This window comes from Carlito syrichta, unplaced genomic scaffold (assembly GCF_000164805.1).
Source record: "Carlito syrichta isolate Samal-C Ts95f unplaced genomic scaffold, Tarsius_syrichta-2.0.1 Scaffold309854, whole genome shotgun sequence".
In the NCBI taxonomy this organism is placed as follows: Eukaryota; Metazoa; Chordata; class Mammalia; order Primates; family Tarsiidae; genus Carlito; species Carlito syrichta.
In genome coordinates, this window is record NW_007253950.1 from 143,794 (window position 1) to 162,507 (window position 18,714).

Consider the following 18,714-nt stretch of genomic DNA (forward strand, 5'->3'; position numbering starts at 1 on the left):
GCGGGGGGGGGGGGGGGGGGGGGTGGTTCCACCTTGCCGGGAGGAAGGGTCTGATTTTGTTCAGTATGGCCAGTGGGGCCCTGGAGCCTGGCGAGGCGCCCTTGTGTCTGCTGCCAGACATTTTCCAAGACCCGGAAATACACAGTCACCATGGGACTCAGAGGGGAGAAACGGCTGGCCAAGTGAGCAGCATCGTCATGTGGAGGGATGAAAACAAAGGGCACTTTCAGTTTTCACAGAGAACCTGGCATCAACCAAAGAGGACGTGGTTGTCCTGGTAACAGCTGCCATGGAAACAGGAGCTATTTTGGAGCCTCAACCTGGCTTTCATTGGAGGAAAATGCTGATTCAGATGACAACATCCCTCACTCCCTTCCCCATCCTCAATCCCCCCAGGGGCCCCCTTCCCTTCCCTGCTGTCCTGCTCACAAGGGAGGACCAGACCACATCCTGCCCGGGCCTCTCTCCATTGGACAGGGGGAAGGCAGAGTCACTGTAAGCTGGGGGTGGTCCTGGTGGCTCCAGGCAGGGGGCTGGGACCCTCCTCTGGGACCTGGCTGGGTGGGGCATGGGGTCAGCCAGTCGTGGGTCTCGCATCGCTGGAGGGTGAACTTTGACCTACCTTCCAGTCTGTGTCCACAGCCAAGAGGAAAGCATCGGAGTTCTCCTATGGGAAGTCAAAAGGAGAGGGTGACATGTCAGTCCCCAGCAGGCCTGGGGGGCCCATGGGGCTCTGACTTGAGCAGATTCCATTTCTGTTCCCCAGTCTACCTTAATGTGAACAGAAGTGACCAAAGACTTGCCCAGTGCCAGGTATCTGGCTGTCAAATACTGGACAGATACTAAGCTTATTCACTTCAGATGTGAAGATTTCCATTTTACAGGTGAGAAGGGCGAGGCTCAGAGAGTCTGAGTCAGAGGGCTAGAAAGTGGTAGAATCCCTGATTCCAGGTCCTTGCTATTGGTCACTTTGCCCTTCTGCTCTGGTAGGATTTTTTTTTTTCTTTTTAAATATAAAGATGTTTTGCTCTGTTGCCCAGGCTGGAGTGGAGTGGCACAATCTTAGCTCACTGCAGCCTTGAGTTCTTGGGTTCAAGCAATCTTCCTATTTCAATCTCCCAAGTAGAAAAGATTACAGATTTGAGCCACTGTGCCTGGCTATTTTTTTTTTAATTATTTTATTTTATTTTTTATTTTTTATTTATTTTTATTTTTTGCACTGGAGTGCAGTGGCACGCTCACGGCCACAAGAGCCTTGACCTGCTGTGCTCAGGCGAACCTTCCACCTCAACCTTCCAAGTAGCTGCAACGACAGACAGGCACCACCATGTCCAGCAGCTTTGTTGATTTACTGTAGAGACAAGGTCCCGCCATGTTGCCCGGGCTGGTCTCGAACCTGTGGGTTCAGGCAATCCTCTCGCCTCAGCTTCCCAAAGTGCTGGGATTATAAGCGTGAGCCACCGCGCCTGGCTTAAAAAATTATTTTAGAGAGGAGGGTTTCACCATTGTTGCGTAGACTGGTCTCGAACTGCCGGCTCAAGTGATCCTCCTGCCTCAGTCTCCCAGCCCCCAGACATTTTTCATGGTCTGACCATGAGGGCACAAGGACAGAGGCAGGGGAGGGAGGGAGAGGTGGGTATGACCATCACACCCCCTTAAGAGCCAGTGAAGCTGAGGCCCACACATTGAGGAGGAATGAGGAACCTTTTTTTTTTTTGTGAGTTGGAGTCTCACTCTGTCACCCAGACTGGAGTGTAGTGGCCGCTCCCGGCCACCGCAGCCTCGACCTGCTGGGCTCCGGCAATCCTTCCGCCTCAGCCTTCCAAGTAGCCGGAACTACAGGCGTGCGTTACCACGCCTGGCTGATTTTTTGATTTATTGTAGAGATGAGGTCTCGCTGCCCAGGCAGGTCTCGAACCTGCGGGCTCAGGCAATCCACTCACCTCAGCCTCCCAAAGGCGCGGGATTACAGGCTGAGCCACCGAGCCCGGCTCAAGGAACCTTTTTTAACCCATACAAAGGCACTGTGGTGGCAGCTGCTCCCCTCTTCCAGACATGCTGCTTTGCAATCTCCTGTCACCAGGGCTCACTTCACACGGAACAATGCACACTTGGGTTAGTGCTTGTTCTACCCACTGGGTGGCAGGTGCCTCGAGGGCAGGGCCCCGTGGGGCTGTGCTCTCTCCACTCAGGTCTGAATGAACACGCTGCCTGCACAAATGAGGGGACCAAGGCTCAGAATGCAACATGGGTTACGAGGCTGCACGGATGGAGAGGGGTGAACCCTGTGTCTGAGTCGCCAGCTCTCCCTGAGACCCAGTGGCCCCCAGACACTCTGCGCTGAGGACTGGCCTGGCCGCGTGACTCGCCCTCTCTGGGTCCCCGGGAAAGAAACCTAGAGGGGACCGGCACATGTCCAGGTCAAGCACAACCCACAGGCCCTGCTTTGCCTTCCACTGCATCTGTCTAGAAACCTCTCTGCTCCCCTCTGCCAGGCTGTGGGTTCCGGGCAGGTGAGCCACAGTATGTGTGCGAGGATTAAATGAGAAGCAATGCTGCCTATCGCGCCACCCTGCATTCCTGCACTGGACTCCATGTGCTGTTGATCCCCCGCTTAGAAATGGGATGCTACGGAGGGGAACAAGAGAAGGAGTGGGCTACAGTGCACAAAGAAGAAACGACCCCAAATCACCTGAGTGGAAAGGAGAAGAATGGAACTGGCACTTCTGACGTTTTTCTCAAAATAAGGAGAAGTTCTGCCTGCATGCTGGTGGGCAGGGGTGGTGGAGGAAATCAGAGGGCACTAGGGCTTCCCATGCCTAACGAGGAGAGACAGGCCTTGGGCCGCCCGTGGCCAGCCCTCCCTTACTGGTTCACCCAAGGCCTGTGGGCTCTGCATGGGGGAGGGGGAAGAGGACAAGGGCTGGGGGCTGGTTATTGATGGATCCTATCACCCTGAGACCTTGCACATGGGGTGGGGGGCGGGAGATTTTATATATGCGAGACCTGAGGAGGGAATTATTTCAGAGGAGAAGGGGGAGGCAGTTCTACTGTAAAGTCGGAGAAAAAAGATGAGGCAGGCTGGGGGCATGGTGGCTCAAGTCTATAATCCCAGCACTCTAGGAGGCAGAGGTGAACGGACTGCTTGAATCCAAGATTGGAAACCAGTCTGGACAACATAGTGAGACCTCATCTCTACAAAAAATAAAAATAAAAAATGTCTAAATTAGCCAGGTGTGGTGGTGTGCAACTGTAGTCTCAGTCTCTAGGAATACTGAGGTGGAAGGAGCTCTTGAGCTCAGGAGGTCAAGGCTGCCATGAGCTGTTATCATGGTGATCGTGTCACTGAACTCCAGCCTGGGGAACAGAGACTCCGACTCAGAAAAAAAAATAAGATGAGGCAGATCATGGCGGTGTGTGCTGTGCACTCTCTAGGTACAGAGGGGCTCCAGGAGATGAAGAAGGAGGTACAGGACCAAAAAGCCAAGACACAGCAGGAAGAACAGCCAATTCGGGGGCCCCTGAGGTCCTGTGGGAGCTGAGTAAGCACCCAGAGGAAAACAGGCGGGAGGGAGGGCCCAGCCGAGAGGAGGTGGAAAGGCCCAGGAGTGATGTGTGGGAGACGGGAACGGGGGACACAGGCACTGGGAGAGCCAGAAGCAGTTCTCCCACGGACATGCCAGACATTCAAGTCTCCAAAGGCAAGCCAGTCCCCAGCAGCGGGTGGGTGACTTGTGGGTAAACGTGTGAACATATTCACTTCTCCCTGGACTCAAAGAATTTGCACCTGGCAAACCGCAGAAGATTTAAAAAGTGAAAACGGAGCTGGGTGTAGTGGCTCCTGATTATAATCCCAGCACTCTGGGAGGCTGCTTGAGCCCAGGAGTTTGAGGCTGCCATGAGTTCTAATCGTGTCACCGCACTCCAGGCTGGGAGAAAGAGCAAGACTCCATCTCTAAAAAATAAGTAAATAATAAAACCAAACACAAAAGTGAAAAAGGACAGACACTTGAAAAGGGAATTCTGCCTGTGAGAGTCCCAGCCCGCCAGAATAGCTCTTGAGGGCAGAGAGGGGGCAGGACGGCACCGAAGCGTCATGCTGCCAGCACCCAGGAGGTTGTTTGGGGTGTGGAGTTGGGGCTTTGAAGGCACCTTTGGAAAAAGCAGAAGTGTCCAGGCCCACAGCACGGGCTTTGTGGCGACTCAAGACAGGAGAGAAGCCTCCACGGGAGACTGAAACGCAGACCTTCACACAGGGGTGGGGACATCTTGGTGGTACATTCTGGTCCTGGCAGTGGGTGGGATGGAGTGAGACAGCAACTGTAGCGGAGCCAGGCCACCCGGTGGGAGGGGAGGGGAGGGCACGAGCAGGTGGGAGTGTGTTCACTGAGTCAGGGAGGGAGGGGCAGCAAGGGGCTGGGCCAGACTGGGCAGAGAAGGGTACAGGGCGTCTCTCCGGGTGGGGGGATAGAAGAGACAGACAGAGGAGGGGTCAGGTCCAGATGCCCTCAGCTTTCCCCACCGTGCCTGGTCTGGGCCCTCAGCTCTAGCCACTGGGGGCTGGTCTGGGGCACAGAGGCATGCCTCCACCAGCAGGCAGCACCTCCTGTGGCCGTCCTGCAACCGGCACACTTGTGACAGGATGCAGGGGTCCCTGAGGGCCACCGACCGCCCTGTGAAAACTTCACAAGAGGGCTCTGCTCACATGCCTCAAGACACATGTGGGCGGGTATGGGGAGGAGGGACTTTTCAGAAAGTTCTCAGAAACTTCTTTCTTCTGAGCCATATCACAGTCTGGGGCTCCCACTCAACCCATGTCTTTGCTGAGGGCCTACTGTGTGCGGTGCTGGGTGCCAGGGAGACCTGGGTACAAAACAGAACTGATCTCTGCTCCAGGAGCCTGTGGTGGCAGGGCCAGAGCGTTTGGGGATAACAACGTAGATATGGTTTTTAATTTATTGTAGAGACAAGGTCTTGCCAAGTTGCCCAGGCTGGTCTCAAACCCTCGGGCTCAGGCAATCCTCTTGCCTCTGTCTCTCACGTCTGCTGGGATAACAGGTGTGAGCCACTGCACCAGGCCTTGGGATGAAAATATTAGACCCAGTGGTCAGAGAAGGCCTCTCCGAGGAGAGGGCATTTGAGCAGAGGCCTGAATTAAAACAAGGAGGGCATCAGTCACGTACATTTCTGGACTAGTGTATCCCGGGGATATGGTTGGCACATTCAAGGAGGCTGGAGAGGAATGAACCCAGGGAAGGCTTGGGAGACAGGGTACCCAAGTTCAGATCGCAGGGCCCCACCTCTGAGTGAGATGGCAGCGGGGAGGCTCATCAAGCAGAGAAGTGACATGATGCATTTTTAAAAGGGTTGTACGGAGAAAAGGCAAAACCAAAACGACCAGTGAGGAGGCTCCTGCAAGCAACCCATCCGTCGTCTGGGTGGGGAGACAGAAGAAGGGCCCCCACCTGGGAAAACTCTTCCTCCATCAGTCTCTTATCAGTCTTTTCGGGAGGTTTTAGCTCCCTGCCTCCCTGGACACCCATCTCCATGCAACCCCTTGGCAGCACTGTTTGGACTAGGGAGCGAGTGAGCTTAAGAATAAAAGGCCTTGGACTGCCTGAGCCTGCGGGTTCAAGGCCTGCCTGGGCAGCGAGACCTCATCTCTACAATAAATCAAAAGACCAGCCGGGCGTGGTAGCGCACGCCTGTAATTCCGGCTACTGGGAAGGCTGAGGCGGAAGGATTGCCGGAGCCCAGCAGCTCGAGGCTGCGGTGGCCGGGAGCGGCCACTGCACTCCAGTCTGGGCGACCGAGTGAGACTCCAACTCAAAAAAAAAAAAAAAAAGAATAAAAGGCCTTCAAAGCACGCAGCTCGCCAGCTCACCCCTGATAGCTGCCCTCACGGATCACAAGGCTTATCGGCTAGCTCAAGGCTTGGTTTTACGATTTAGATTGCATCCTTCTGGGGCAGGACTGTGGCCCCAGGTGTTTGGATCCCCCAGGGCCCTGGCTAGTCGCCGGGTCCCAAAACATGCTGCTCAGTGGTTCCTGGGCTCTCCTCCTTGTGGCAGGAGGTGGGGGAGGCAGGGCGGAAGGTTTGAGGGGAGGGGATCCCAGCTTCCCCATCTGTAAATGAGGGGACCTCGGCAGCATAATCAGCAAGGATCCCCAGGCCTCATGCCCAGGGACCCACTGAGTAGGGGACCCACACTTCTCCGTGCAAATTGTTTATGTCACAGTGTCCAGTACGGTGGCACCGGGAGAGAGGAAGAGGGAACATGGACAGGGTGTTGCTCCAACAAGGAAGCGTGGGGTGGATAACACTCTAACATCTGGTCCCTGACAGAGGGGCCTTTGGGATAAAATTATAACCTCTGAGTGCCTCTGTTTCACTGCCCCTGGCAGTGCTGTTGGTAGGACCTGTCCTGCTATAGCCCAGAGGCTTGTGAGGTAGACAAGGTCCCACAGATGGAGGAGCACTGTTTCCTGCTGGAGGCAGCATGACCCCTTGGGGCTCACGGGCCATCTAGAACCGGGGGATGAGTACAGCCTCATTCCCCACTAGCTGTGTGACCTTGGCCAAGTGGGTTCACCTTTCTGTAACTGTTTTCTCATCATTAAAATAGGGATAACTCTCCTGCGGCGCCTTCAACCTCAAAGGCAGCTGAAGGCACACTGAGGCAGACTGGGTCTCGGTCTCCTGGGCACGCAAGCCGCCTGGGAACTCTCCCAAGGCGGCGGCAGGGCTCCGCAGGGTGGTTGGCCCCGGGGAGGGTCAGCTCTCTACCACCGTCTGTGCTGCAGGAAAGGCGCGCGGCTTCCCCTTCTGGCCACAAGGTGGCGCGCTCGGCACCAGGACCTCGAAGGGGCGACTCACCAGCTCGGTTGCGTCCTGGCCCCGGAGCAGCGGCTTCTCCTCCGGGAATCGCAGCTCCTGCAGGCCTGCCATGGTCACGTCGTGGAGCAGGAGGCCTAGGGAAGGAGGGCGAGGTTGGGGCCTGCTGTCGTGGAGACGCCTGGGCCCTGTTCTGAATTTCTCGGGGGCGGGGGGAAAATGACAGCACACGCCAGAGCTGAGGGGAGCATCAGGGGCCATGCTGGCCCGTCCCCCGCGCCCTGAGCGCTTCCCCCAGAGCATCCAGGGCCCCAAGGTATCCGCAAGACCGGCCTGTATCCGCAAGACCGGCCTGTTTGGCTCAGGGGATGCCATTACATTAATAGTATTTACTCTTAAAAGTTAAAACAGGTTTCAAAAAAAATAAAAAATCAACACACGGTGATCCCTAAAACAAGCAAAATTCTGCATTTATTGGGAAGCCAGAGGAGCACATGTAGGGAGGCCAAACTAAAGCTCAGAAGCAGACAAAAGCCCCCTGTGCAGCTCTCCCAGTGTCCCAAGTGAACGGTGGCGTTTTAGAGGACAGAGAGGCTGGAGAGGAACAGAACTGGGGACTCCCCTGAGGGCTTGAAGGACAAGCCTGGTGATCATGGCCCTGGGAAGGAAAGAGGGGGATACCAGCGGTGTGGCAGAGTGGTGTTGAAGGACGGGTGCCAATCACAACAGGCCACTGGCAGCATGCATGGGTGTGTGTGTGCACGCACGCATGTGTGTGTAGGAGCCAGCCATGGCGGAAGGAAGACAGAGGGCCCAGACCTCATAACTCTTTTTTCCTTTTTTTAGAGAGACAGGGTCTTGCTCTGTTGCCTAGGTACTGTTGTAGCTCACTGCAGCCTCAAACTCCTGGCCTCAAGTGATCCTTCCACCTCGAACTCCCAAGTGCTGGGATTACAGGTGTGAGTCACTGCATCCAGCCAGCCCCACAATTCTTCAGGGACTGGCGCCACCATCCCTCACTTGGATTTCAGGATGACACAGATTAGAATGCACCCAGAGAAAAACTAGCCAAGGATATGATCTGGAAATTCATAAAAGAATTAAAATTGGCAAATAAATGCATGGAAAAATATTCAATCTCACTAGAAGTTAAATAAATTCAAATTAAAATATAGTGGTTTTTTTTTTTCCAATTGCATTGGCAAAGTGCAGTGTTAGCAAAGACGTACTGAAACTGGTACTTTCTTCGATTGCTTGTGGGTGTCTAAATGGATATATCTTTCTGGAGGGCAGGTTTGTAAATGAATTAAAATTATTTAAAAGATTCACAATTTTGGACTCAGCAATTCCTCTGCTGGAAGAAATTTCCTAAGGAAACCAGAGATAGCAACTAATGATTTACTTGCAAGAATGTTCACCCCAGTGCCATTTAAAATAGAGAAAAACTGGAGGAAAAAAATGACCACCAACAGGGCATTAGATAAATGGTGAGTCGATAACCAGTGAGAGATTATTTAATAAAATGAGAAAATGCCTATGTTATAGTAAATGGAAAAACAGTTAAAAAAGAAATACGCAATGCTATCCCATGTATGAGACATACAAATAGTCCTACGAAAAAAAAAGTATGGAAGGCTGCCCATGAAAAAGTTCACAGAGACTCTCCTCCTGGGTGGAGGACTGAATTTTGGGCTCTACAATCTGAAGTCAGGAAAAAAATCTTCCTAAAAAGTTATTTGGTTGAAGACCTGTAATAATTTCTTGTTCTTGCAAAGTATTTCACAGTTCACAAAGTATTTTCTTGTGCTATATTATTTTACCCTGACGGGAACTTAAGATGAGGAAACCAAGTTAATAAAAGAGGTTCCATTGCTTGCCCAGATAGGGCTAGGACTGGAACCCTAGTCCAGCGCTCAGTGCTTATTCTATAACACTGTGTCCGCCTAACCTGGAAGGATAGATTCCTTCCTTCCCCCCTTTCCTCCCTTCCCTCCTTCTTCCTTCCTTCCCTTTTCTTTCCTTCTTTTCCTCCCTTCCTCCATCCCTCCCTCTCTTTCCAACTCTATTTTGAACATTTTTACTTCTGAGCCACGATGGAAACAATATTTCTAGCCTCCCTTAAGGGTAAAGCCCTGAGACTTTCCCTTCTGCCCTGAAAGACTGACAGTGCCCACAGCTGGTCAGTCAGAAGATACCCACCCACCTCACCCCCTACCCTTGACTTCTCCCTAGGCTGGCCCAGTGACAGAAGATGACTCAAGGGCAAAGTGTCTCGGGTAGCAGAGCTGCTGTCATGAGACCTGGTGGCAGTTCTGGACTTTCCCTAGGTTTCCTTTTCTCCTTGAAGCAAGAAGCATCGGCCCTCGGGAGTCTTACAAGGATAGCGCCTTGTGAATGAGTGGAGGTGGAGGGCCCTGCTGGACTCTAGTTTGGGGTTCACAGGTGCTGCAGCTGGCCTGGGAGCTGCTGGTCACCTAGGTCCCATGGAAGTCCCAGCGAGGGCCGCAGAGCCTCCTGGGAGCTCTCAGCCTCTGCAGAGCAGGCCAGGCAAGGAGGCTCTTGCCTGCCCAGGTCCTGGGTCCCTGTACATCGTGCCACGCCAAAGCTCTGGTTCCCGGTGGTTTCCGAGGAAACTAGTTGACACAATGCAGATGGGCTGTATTTTTAGAAAGGCATCCTCTCTGCTCTCCCCCTCCTGTTTCCCTGCCATCTCTTCTGATGTGTGCACACCCATCCGTCCATCTGGGTGGGGAGACGGAAGAAGGGACCCCACCACGGAAAACTCTCCCTCCATTAGTCTCTTGTCAGTCTTTGAGGGTGGTTTTAACTGCCTGGCTCCCTGGACACCCATCTCAGTGCAACCCCTCGGGAGCACTGGGGTGTCCCCGCCCTCCCCCAGGCCTGTTATGAAACCACCCTGGAGACCATCTTCCCCAAGGACAATGCTATTAAAAGGGCTGAGAGTGGGCAGTGCAGGGACAGATGGCCTGTGGTGGAGGAAGTAGCAGGGAGGGGGGCAGGGAGAGACCTTATCATCCAGAGACCCAGTAATATCTCAGCCCATGGAAAAGAGCCCAGGGCTTGGCAGGGAGTTGCAGGGCTCCAGGACACAGAGGCCACAGCAGAGAAGTTCCTTCTGAAGAAAGTTTTGACTTTTTAAAAAAACAAGCAGCTAGGTGATACGTTACAAGAAAAAGAATCCTATTAACAAAGTAAATAGCAGGGGGCTGGTGGTCCCTAGGGGTCTATGAAGTAGGCAGTGATGGCTCTTTCTACCATTTTTCTTTCTCTTCTTTTTCTTCTTCTTCTCCCTCTCCCTCTCCCTCTGCCTTTCCTTCTCCTTCTTCTTTTTTTCTTTTTGTTATTTAAGAGATAAGGTTTTGCTATGTTGCTCAGATTAGTCGTGAACTCCTGGGCTCAGGCAATCCTCTTGTCTCAGCCTCCCAAAGTGCTGGGATTACAAGTGTGAGCCAGGGCGCCCAGCCCCGTTTTTCTTCTTGATCCCTTATTTCCTCATGGGAACAAGAAGCCAAAAACACCAAATGGGCCTGGGATGAATCCCAACCCTTCTATGTATCAGCATTAAGGCTGGGAGTCATCGAAACCAAGGCCAACAGTTCTGTCACTCACTGCCCAGCTGTCTTCTGGGTACATCATGTAAAGTCTCACTTATTTGCAAAATGGGAGCATTAGCCTTCCTCTGCCCACCTCAGAAAGGTCTGAAGAGCAACAGAGGCATACATATAAAATGGTTTTTTTTAAAAAAAGAGACAAGGTCTCGGTCTTTTGCCCAGACTGGTCTTGAACTCCTGGCCTCAAGTGATCCTCTTGTCTTGGCCTCTCAAAGTGCTGAGATGATAGGTGTGAGCCACTACACCTGGCCAAAATGGCTTTTAAATGGAAGATTTGTATACATATTTGAATGAAACAAAAATAACTTAACATAGGTGATCAAGGTCTTTCTAACCTTTCTCTGCCTACTTAAGACAACTCTGGAGTTTCTCTTTCTCCTGTTCCTGTTAGAGGGATTCAACCTGCTGGCAGAGAGGCTCAGCTAATGTACACAGGAAAGGAATGGGACAGAAGTGAGGGAGAGGAAACACAGCCCCTTTGGGTGAGGGACAGAGATGTATGAGACGTCCCTTGGGGTAAAAGAGCATTGGGGGGTGTTGAAAGGGGCTCCTGAGCTGGGCTAATATGGCTGGATTCTTTAAGAGAAATGGAGACCCCTGTCGCCAACGAATACAAACATTAACTCCAGATGGATTTTTTTAAAAAAAGAGGAACTGCATTTCATTTTAGCTCCTTCTCAGTGCTGATGTGTGCTTCTGTGAAGGTGATTCTATGCTGAAACCCAAGTCATGTGAACACTCAGATTTATCAGGGATAAAAATGTCAGTGATGACTATGGTTATTCCTCAAACTATCCAATATATTGATCAGCAGGAGTTACACATCCCACAGAAGAAGACAATTGTTGAATGTGGGGGAGCCACCCAGTGGTAGGGGACGGTAGGGGATATTTGGAAATACACAGGATTTGTGGTGGTCTCAGCGACTAGAGGGTGCCACCCCCATATCATGCCCAGGGGCCACGGGCGAGAAGGGGAAGCACTCCCCACCCAAAACACTGTGGCTGTCCCCGTGAGAAACATGGCAAGACATGCACAGAGTACGTGAGGAGTATATTCCAAAGAAGCCAGACAGATGAGCCAGGCCTACAGGACAGGGAGAGACAGAATGAGAAGAGCAGAGGCAGGTCTGTGGAATGGCTTGTGTTCTTTCAACTGCAAGCATGAAGGGGACCCTGACAGGTCAGAGTCAAGGTCAGGCCCAAGCTGCCTTGAGTATGCCCCACACCTGACAGTTATTAGGTCCCATGATTACGAGAAAAGCCTCAAACAAATGAAATCAGACACAACAGGACCCGGGCAGCTCCAACTTGGGGGAGGGGGATGCCAAGGGAGAGCCTGGGGGAGAGGTCTGCGCTGCAGGTAAAGAATGAGGTGACAAAGAGGGAGCATGTGACTCACATCCAAGTCTGTCCATCCAAACACCCTTCCAGACACTATCGGCCTGGTCCCCTCGTCTAGGGCAGGTGTCAGGGCTCAGTGATACATGGGGTACCCACTACCCAACACAGCACCAGCAACTGGTTGGAAAAGATGCCCAGAAACCTGGGAGCCCAGAAATTGAGGAATCACCTTCCAAGTGCACGATACAGAAGATCTGAGGCTATCCAAGGAGATGGCCCCTCGTATTCTTCTCCCTGCCCCCATCCTGACATCAGAGGTGGAGCAGTACTGAGGGCAGGGTTGGGATGGGGTCTAGACCTTCCTTCAGCATCACCACTTCACAAATGAGGAGGGAAAAGACACAGAAAGGAGTGATGAAGCAAATCCTCCTGTTGCAGATTCACGTACGAAACCCAAAGCCTGTGCTCTCACCCCACCCTGTGTGTATTCTGCCTCCCTGGGAAAGTGGTTGGACAGGAGAATGGAGGCATGCAAATTTTTCTTTCTTCCAGCCCAGGCTCCATGTCCTTTCTCTAGTTACAGCTCCCTGATTTATGCCCAGCCTGAACCAGGTCAGTACTTCTGCCTTTTTCTTGGGTGCCTATGAATTCCTATACCACCCCACCCCCACCATTCACTGCCATCCAGCACATTCCCACTGTCTCATGGTAGCCATATTCGAATTCTCACACTCAGAGCTCAAGACCCCAGCTGACTTGGCAGCACATCCCACCATGGAAAGCATGTGCCTTTTTGTTCCTGCTGTTTTCTCTGTCTGAGATGCCTTTCCCATCGTGTCAATAGTAACAACAGTAACAATAACTACAACGTTACCGTTACTGAGTGTTTACTATGTTCCAGGCACTGTTTAACATTGTATGTATAAATTCATTCCCTGCTCCTCCACCTCCTCTCAGAGGTAGGTACAATTATTGTCTTCATTTTGTTTTTGAGGAAGTGAAGCCCAAAAGGTAAAATAACCAGCCCAACGTCTTACAACTGGTGAGGAAACCTGGATTTGAATCCATGATGTCTGGGCTATATCACCCTGAAAAACTATTGATGCATGGATGAATGGTTTAATCTCCCTCCTGTAACGCCCCAGAGAACAGAGATCTTGTGCGTCTGTCCAACCTCATCAACGTCCAAATAAAGGCTTAATAATTGGTGAACTGAGCTGAGGAGACCAGAAATCCTCGAAGTTGACCTGCCTGTGAAGAAGCTATAGGAAGGCACAGAAAGAACATTTTTGTAGCTCAAATGCCACTGTTCCAATGGCATTTATAGACATAAAGAATTCCATTTATGTAAAAATATATATATACACTGAACAGGTACATATATTGGCAATTTAAAAAAATATCCAAATGCACCGCACTAAGGCTTGGCGATCCTTTCAAGAGAGGCCACCATTTGGTAGAATGTTGCTTAACAGGGTTGGCTGGCAAGAATTTGGCCACAATTTTGGAGACTGATGAAGCCTCAGCACATTCCCCACCTTGTGCATTTAATCTGGGTCCTCCCCTCACTCTCAGATCCCACTTGTGTCTCTGGTCTCCCTACTGGGCTTTCCAAAATCCCCTAAAGCAGAATAGACTTAGTGGCTCTCCCATTCTAGGTTCAATAAAGAGAAAGAAAAGACCACAGACTCAAGGAAAAATGGGCGAACTCTGGTACCGGGAGTTCAGAGAAGAACCAACCTGAAAACAGATGAAAAGCATTCACACCAACCCATGAGTCATCGGGTAAATGGAGGCAACATCACCTACTCAAACATCATCTCGGACACTTCTAGAAGACAAAGACTTCTGTCTGGTTCACTTTGACGTCCCCTGTGTCTACGACAGTGCTAGAGACAGAGCAGACAATCGACCACATTTTTGTTCAATGAAATGAGCCAATGAATGAATGAACCATTCTTCACACAGATCATAAACTACCAAATGATGGAAAACATACAGTGCTGGTGAGGTTGTGGGAAAACAGGTACATACTCTCAGAAACCAAAGGTGGAATGGCTGTGGGTTCAACTTCACTTGGAGGGCAACTTGGTAGTTAGTCAAATGCAAATATTTCAACTTTGTCATTCTGCCTCTAGGTATTTATTTTTTTTAAAACACGCCCACGTGTACACTAAGGGGCAGTGCACAAAGATGTTCACTGTGTTCACTGAAGCACTGTGTGAAATAATAAAAACTGAAAACAACCTAAATGAACATCAGGAGAATTATTCAATAAATTATGGGACATCTATACCCTGGAGTACTATATAACTATTAAGAAAATGAGGCAGCTACATTCAAACCGATGGGGAAATTATTCTATCACATGCAGTTAAGAGAAAAAAGTATGTCACAAAATAATGTGTATAAACAATCCCATTTATGTAAAAAAAAATATGCACTGAAAAAGTACATATATTGGCAAACTCAAAGAAAATCCGCAAATGATTCAGGGTCAACTGTCACAATGTTTATCAGTGTATTTCAGTGCATATATGTTTATCTCTAGGGAAGGAAATAGGTTTGGAAGGGTATAAAAGAGAGATATTTTATCCTATACACCCAATTTGATCAAATCTAAGATACTACAGATTATAAGTCACAATGACATTTTATGTATCAACAAGAATTTTTTAAAAAACACAGCCAATTAAATTAAGATATAATACTTTTAACTTGTTATTTTGAAAAAATTTTAGGCTTACAGAAAAATTGCAAAAAACAAACAAAAAATATACTCTTCACCCAACTTCACCAATGTTATCATGCTACAGATCCATAACACAATTAGAGAAACCCAGAAGTAAAACACTGATACGATGCTCTTACGTAAAATACAGACCTTATATAAATTTCACCAGTTTCCTCAATAATGCCTTTTTCTGGATCCAAGACCCAGTCCAGGATGCCACATTGCCTGTCATGAACATGTCTCCGTAGTCTCTTCTAATTGGGACAGTTCTCTTTGTCTTTTATAGCCTTGACACTTTTGAAGCGCACTGGCCACTTAATCTGTAGAATGTCCACAGTCTAGGTTTGTCTGTTGTTCTCTCATGATTATATGTATATTTTGGCAAGAGTACAACAGAAGTGATCTGCCCTTCTCAGTGCATCCTATCAGGGGTACATGGTGTCAAAAGTCTGTCTTATTACTGGGCATGTTAACCTTGATCAGTTGATTAAGATGGTGTCTGCCAGGTCTCCACACTGAAAGTTTCCCTTCGTAACTAATTATCTTTTGGGATGACACCTTGACATTATGCAAACATTCTGTGTCTCATCGTCCTTTGGCCCACTAATTTTAGCAACTATTGATGAAATGACAAATATTACTTTGGTAGTTGACTACTAATACTTTTCTAATAATTTTTTTATTATTTTCCAGGAAAAGGAAGAAGACAATTTTCTATTTCCACTATCCCCTCTAAACTTATTAATTGGAATTATCCTGTAAGAAAAGAGCTGTCCTTTCTCATTTATTTATTTTCATCAGTGTGAACTCATGGATGTTGATTTTATCCTCTGGGTTAGAAGCCAATGTTTATTTATTTCATTGTTCAAACTAAGCCAGATTTGGCCATTGGGAGTTCCCTCAAGTTGGTTCTTGTGTGCTTTCAACATGTACCCATCATTTTTTGAGTAGTATATAATTTTCTAGCCTCATCAGGTGTTCTAAACTCATCTTGGTCAGCGTGTGGTAGCTTGTACCTGTGATCACAGCACTTTGGGAGGCTGAGGCAGAAGGACTGCTTCAGCCTAGGAGTTTGAGACCAGCCTAGGCAACATAGTGGGACCTCATCTCTACAGAAAATCAAAATACTGGCTGGGCTCGGAAGCTCAGCCTGTAATCCCAGCACTTTGGGAGGCCAAGGTGAGTGGATTGCCTGAGCCCACAGGTTCATGACCTGCCTAGGCAACTTGGTGAGAGCTCTTCTCTACAATAAATAAAAAATTAGTCAGGCATGGTAGCGCGCACCTGTAGTTCCGGCTACTTGGAAGGCTGAGGCAGAAGGATCGCCAGAGCCTAGCAGGTCAAGGCTGCAGTGGCTGGGAGCATGCCACTGCACTCCAGTCTGGGTGACCAAGTGAGACTCCAACTCAAAAAAAAATAAAATCAAAACATTAGCCAGGCATGATGGTGTGCACCTGTAGTCCCAGCTACTCAGAAGGCTGAGACAGAAGGATTGCCTAAGCCCTGGAGATTGAGGCTGTGGTGAGCTGTGATCAAGCTACTGCATTCCATCCAACCTGGGTGACAGAGTGAGACTCCCAAGTAAAAAAAAAAAAAATTAACAAATAAAATAAAAATTCATCTTGTACTTTCTCTGCATCAACCCTGGAATCAACCATTTATCCAAGGAGCCTTGGCTTTTAAAATTGAATAATGGCATTTAGAAACCAAGATCTGGGCATTAGGTGTGTCCATTGTTACTGGGGTGTCACTGGCCTAGACCTTCTCAGCTGGCAGAGCTAGAAAATATATGAAGACACTAACACACACACTTGTAAACACACTGTATATACGAGGGAGACCCCCCCCCCAAAAAAAAACCAGAATTCTTTTTTGGAGGGCAGGCCCCTTGCAGTATAGACTTCCCCTGCTGGGTATGTGTTTTAGGAAACCATCAACATCAGTGTACCAGCTACATTGTTGTGAGAGGCTGCATTCAGTTTCAGTGAATTTTTTTTTTGAGATTCTTTCAATGTGTTTGCCCATTTCATGATGGGAGATTTACAGGTGCACCTGTCTACACTGCAAGGAGTGTTCTGGAGTGTTTGACCAAAATGGTATGATCCCTGTGCCCCACCCGCCTTATTCACCCTATCTTGCCCTGAGTGACATTTTTGTTTGTTTCTCCAGATGAGAAAAGTCTTCAAAGGGAAACATTTTGCCAGTGTGGAAGAGGTGAAACAAACAAACAAATGGTAGAAACACTAAAAAGCATCAAAATTGATGAGTTCAAAAACCGTTTTGAGCAGTGGAAAAAGTGTCCTGATAGGGTGTATTGCATCAAACAGAGAGTACTTTGAAGGTAACTGAAGTTTTAACATGTCAGAATAAATACACCATTTTTTATAAACATTTTTGGGGGGTTTCCCTTCATATATTAAAAATCTAGAATTTATACTGATACCTGCAATTGCAACTCAACACCACAGAATTTCTTTTCTTTTTTTTTTTTTTTTTTGAGTTGATGTCTCACTCTCACCCACACTGGAATGCAGTGGCTGCTCCCGGCCACCGTAGCTTCTACCTGCTGAGCTCAGGTGATCATTCCCCCACAGTCTTCCAAGTAGCCAGATCTTCAGGGGCACACTACCACACCCGGCTAATTTTTTGATTTATTGTAGTGATGAGGTATCACCATGTTGCCCAGGCTGGTCTCAAACCCGCGGACTCAGGCAATCCTCTTGTCTTGGTCTCCCAAAGTGCTGGGATTATAGGCTTGAGCCACCACACCCAGTCAAAATTGCTTTATTTGTAATTTTTTTTCTCCAATGGTGACAACCTGGCTTGTATTACCCACAATATTTGTGCTCATTTGTTCCTTCCTAGGATACATAAAAGTAGTGTCACCTGCATGATGAGTTTGTATCATTCAAGTTTTTTTGGACAGACCGAAAGAGCTCTTTTAGACTTAGATCCAGATTACTTAATTAGAGACAGGGTTTCACTCTGTTGCCCAGGCTGGAGTGAAGTGGCATGATCCTGGCTCACTGCACCCTCGGCATCCTGGACTCAAGCAATCTTCCCACTTCAGCCTCCCAAGTAGCTGGCACTACAGACACTTGCCACCACACCTGGCTAATTTTAAAAAATTTCTGTGTATATACGAGGTCCCATTATGCTGCCCAGGCTGGTCTCAAACTCTTGGGCTCATGTGATCCTCCTGTCTTACCCTCCCAAAGTGCTGGGTTCCCAGGCATGAGCCACCACATTTGGCCCCCCATATTTTTTTATTTTTATAGACCCAGGGGTACATACACAGGTGTGTTACATGGATATATTGTGTAGTGGTGGGGTTTGGGTGTCTAGCGTACCCATCACCCAAACAGTGACCACTGCCTCGATAGGGAATTTTTCAACTCTCACCCTCCTCTCTTAGTCTCCCCTTTTAGAGTCTCTAATATTTCCTCTGTATGTTTATGGTACACACTGTTAGCTCCCACTTATAAATGAGAACATATGAGTTGTTTTACTTAGGATAATGGCTTCCAGCTCCATCCATGTGGCTGCAAAAGACATGATTTCATTCTTTTATTTGTTTTTTGTTTGTTTTGAGTTGAGGTCTTTCTCTATCACCCAGGCTGGACCTCCTGGGTTCAGGTGATCCTTCTGCCTCAGCCTCGTAAGTAGCTGAGACTACAGGCACGTACCACCATACCCAGCTATTTTTTATTTTTTGTAAAGACGAGATTTCGCTATATTGCCCAGGCTGGTCTCATACTCCTGGGCTCAAGCAGTCAGTCTGCCTCGAACTCCCAAAGTGCTGGGATTACCAGCGTGAGCCACCGCACCTGGCCAATTTCATTCATTTTTGTGGTTGCGACATTTAGGTTGATTCCATGATTATGTTATTGTGAACAGTGTTATGATAAACATAGGCGTGCAGGTGTCTTTTTGTTAAATCCTGATTTTTATAAAAAAGCATCTATTACTCTTGTGAATTCTCATAAAGAAAAACATAATTGAAATAAATAATTTATGGTCTTTCTAAAACTTCTTCACATTCCAAGTCCGGTGCCTCTGAACCTCTCTGTCTTGGAGTTGATGATGCCCAAGCTAGTTTGCACAATCTGGGTTTCTTTGGCACCAAGAATGTTGGTGATGCAGCATTTCTCAAGAGCATGTCACCCATCT

At 48.8% G+C, this 18,714-nt stretch overlaps 1 protein-coding gene across 1 annotated transcript in view; it reads right to left on the minus strand.

Annotated features, from left to right (window-relative positions):
* NDRG4 (NDRG family member 4) overlaps nucleotides 1-6,984 on the minus strand; it is a 24,176-nt gene extending 17,192 nt beyond the window's left edge. The window contains 2 exon segments of the mRNA XM_008068001.1: nucleotides 623-667; nucleotides 6,878-6,984. Of these exon segments, the coding sequence (XP_008066192.1) occupies nucleotides 623-667; nucleotides 6,878-6,949 (117 nt within the window). The 5' untranslated portion in view covers nucleotides 6,950-6,984.
* Nucleotides 6,985-18,714: the final 11,730 nt, after the last annotated feature.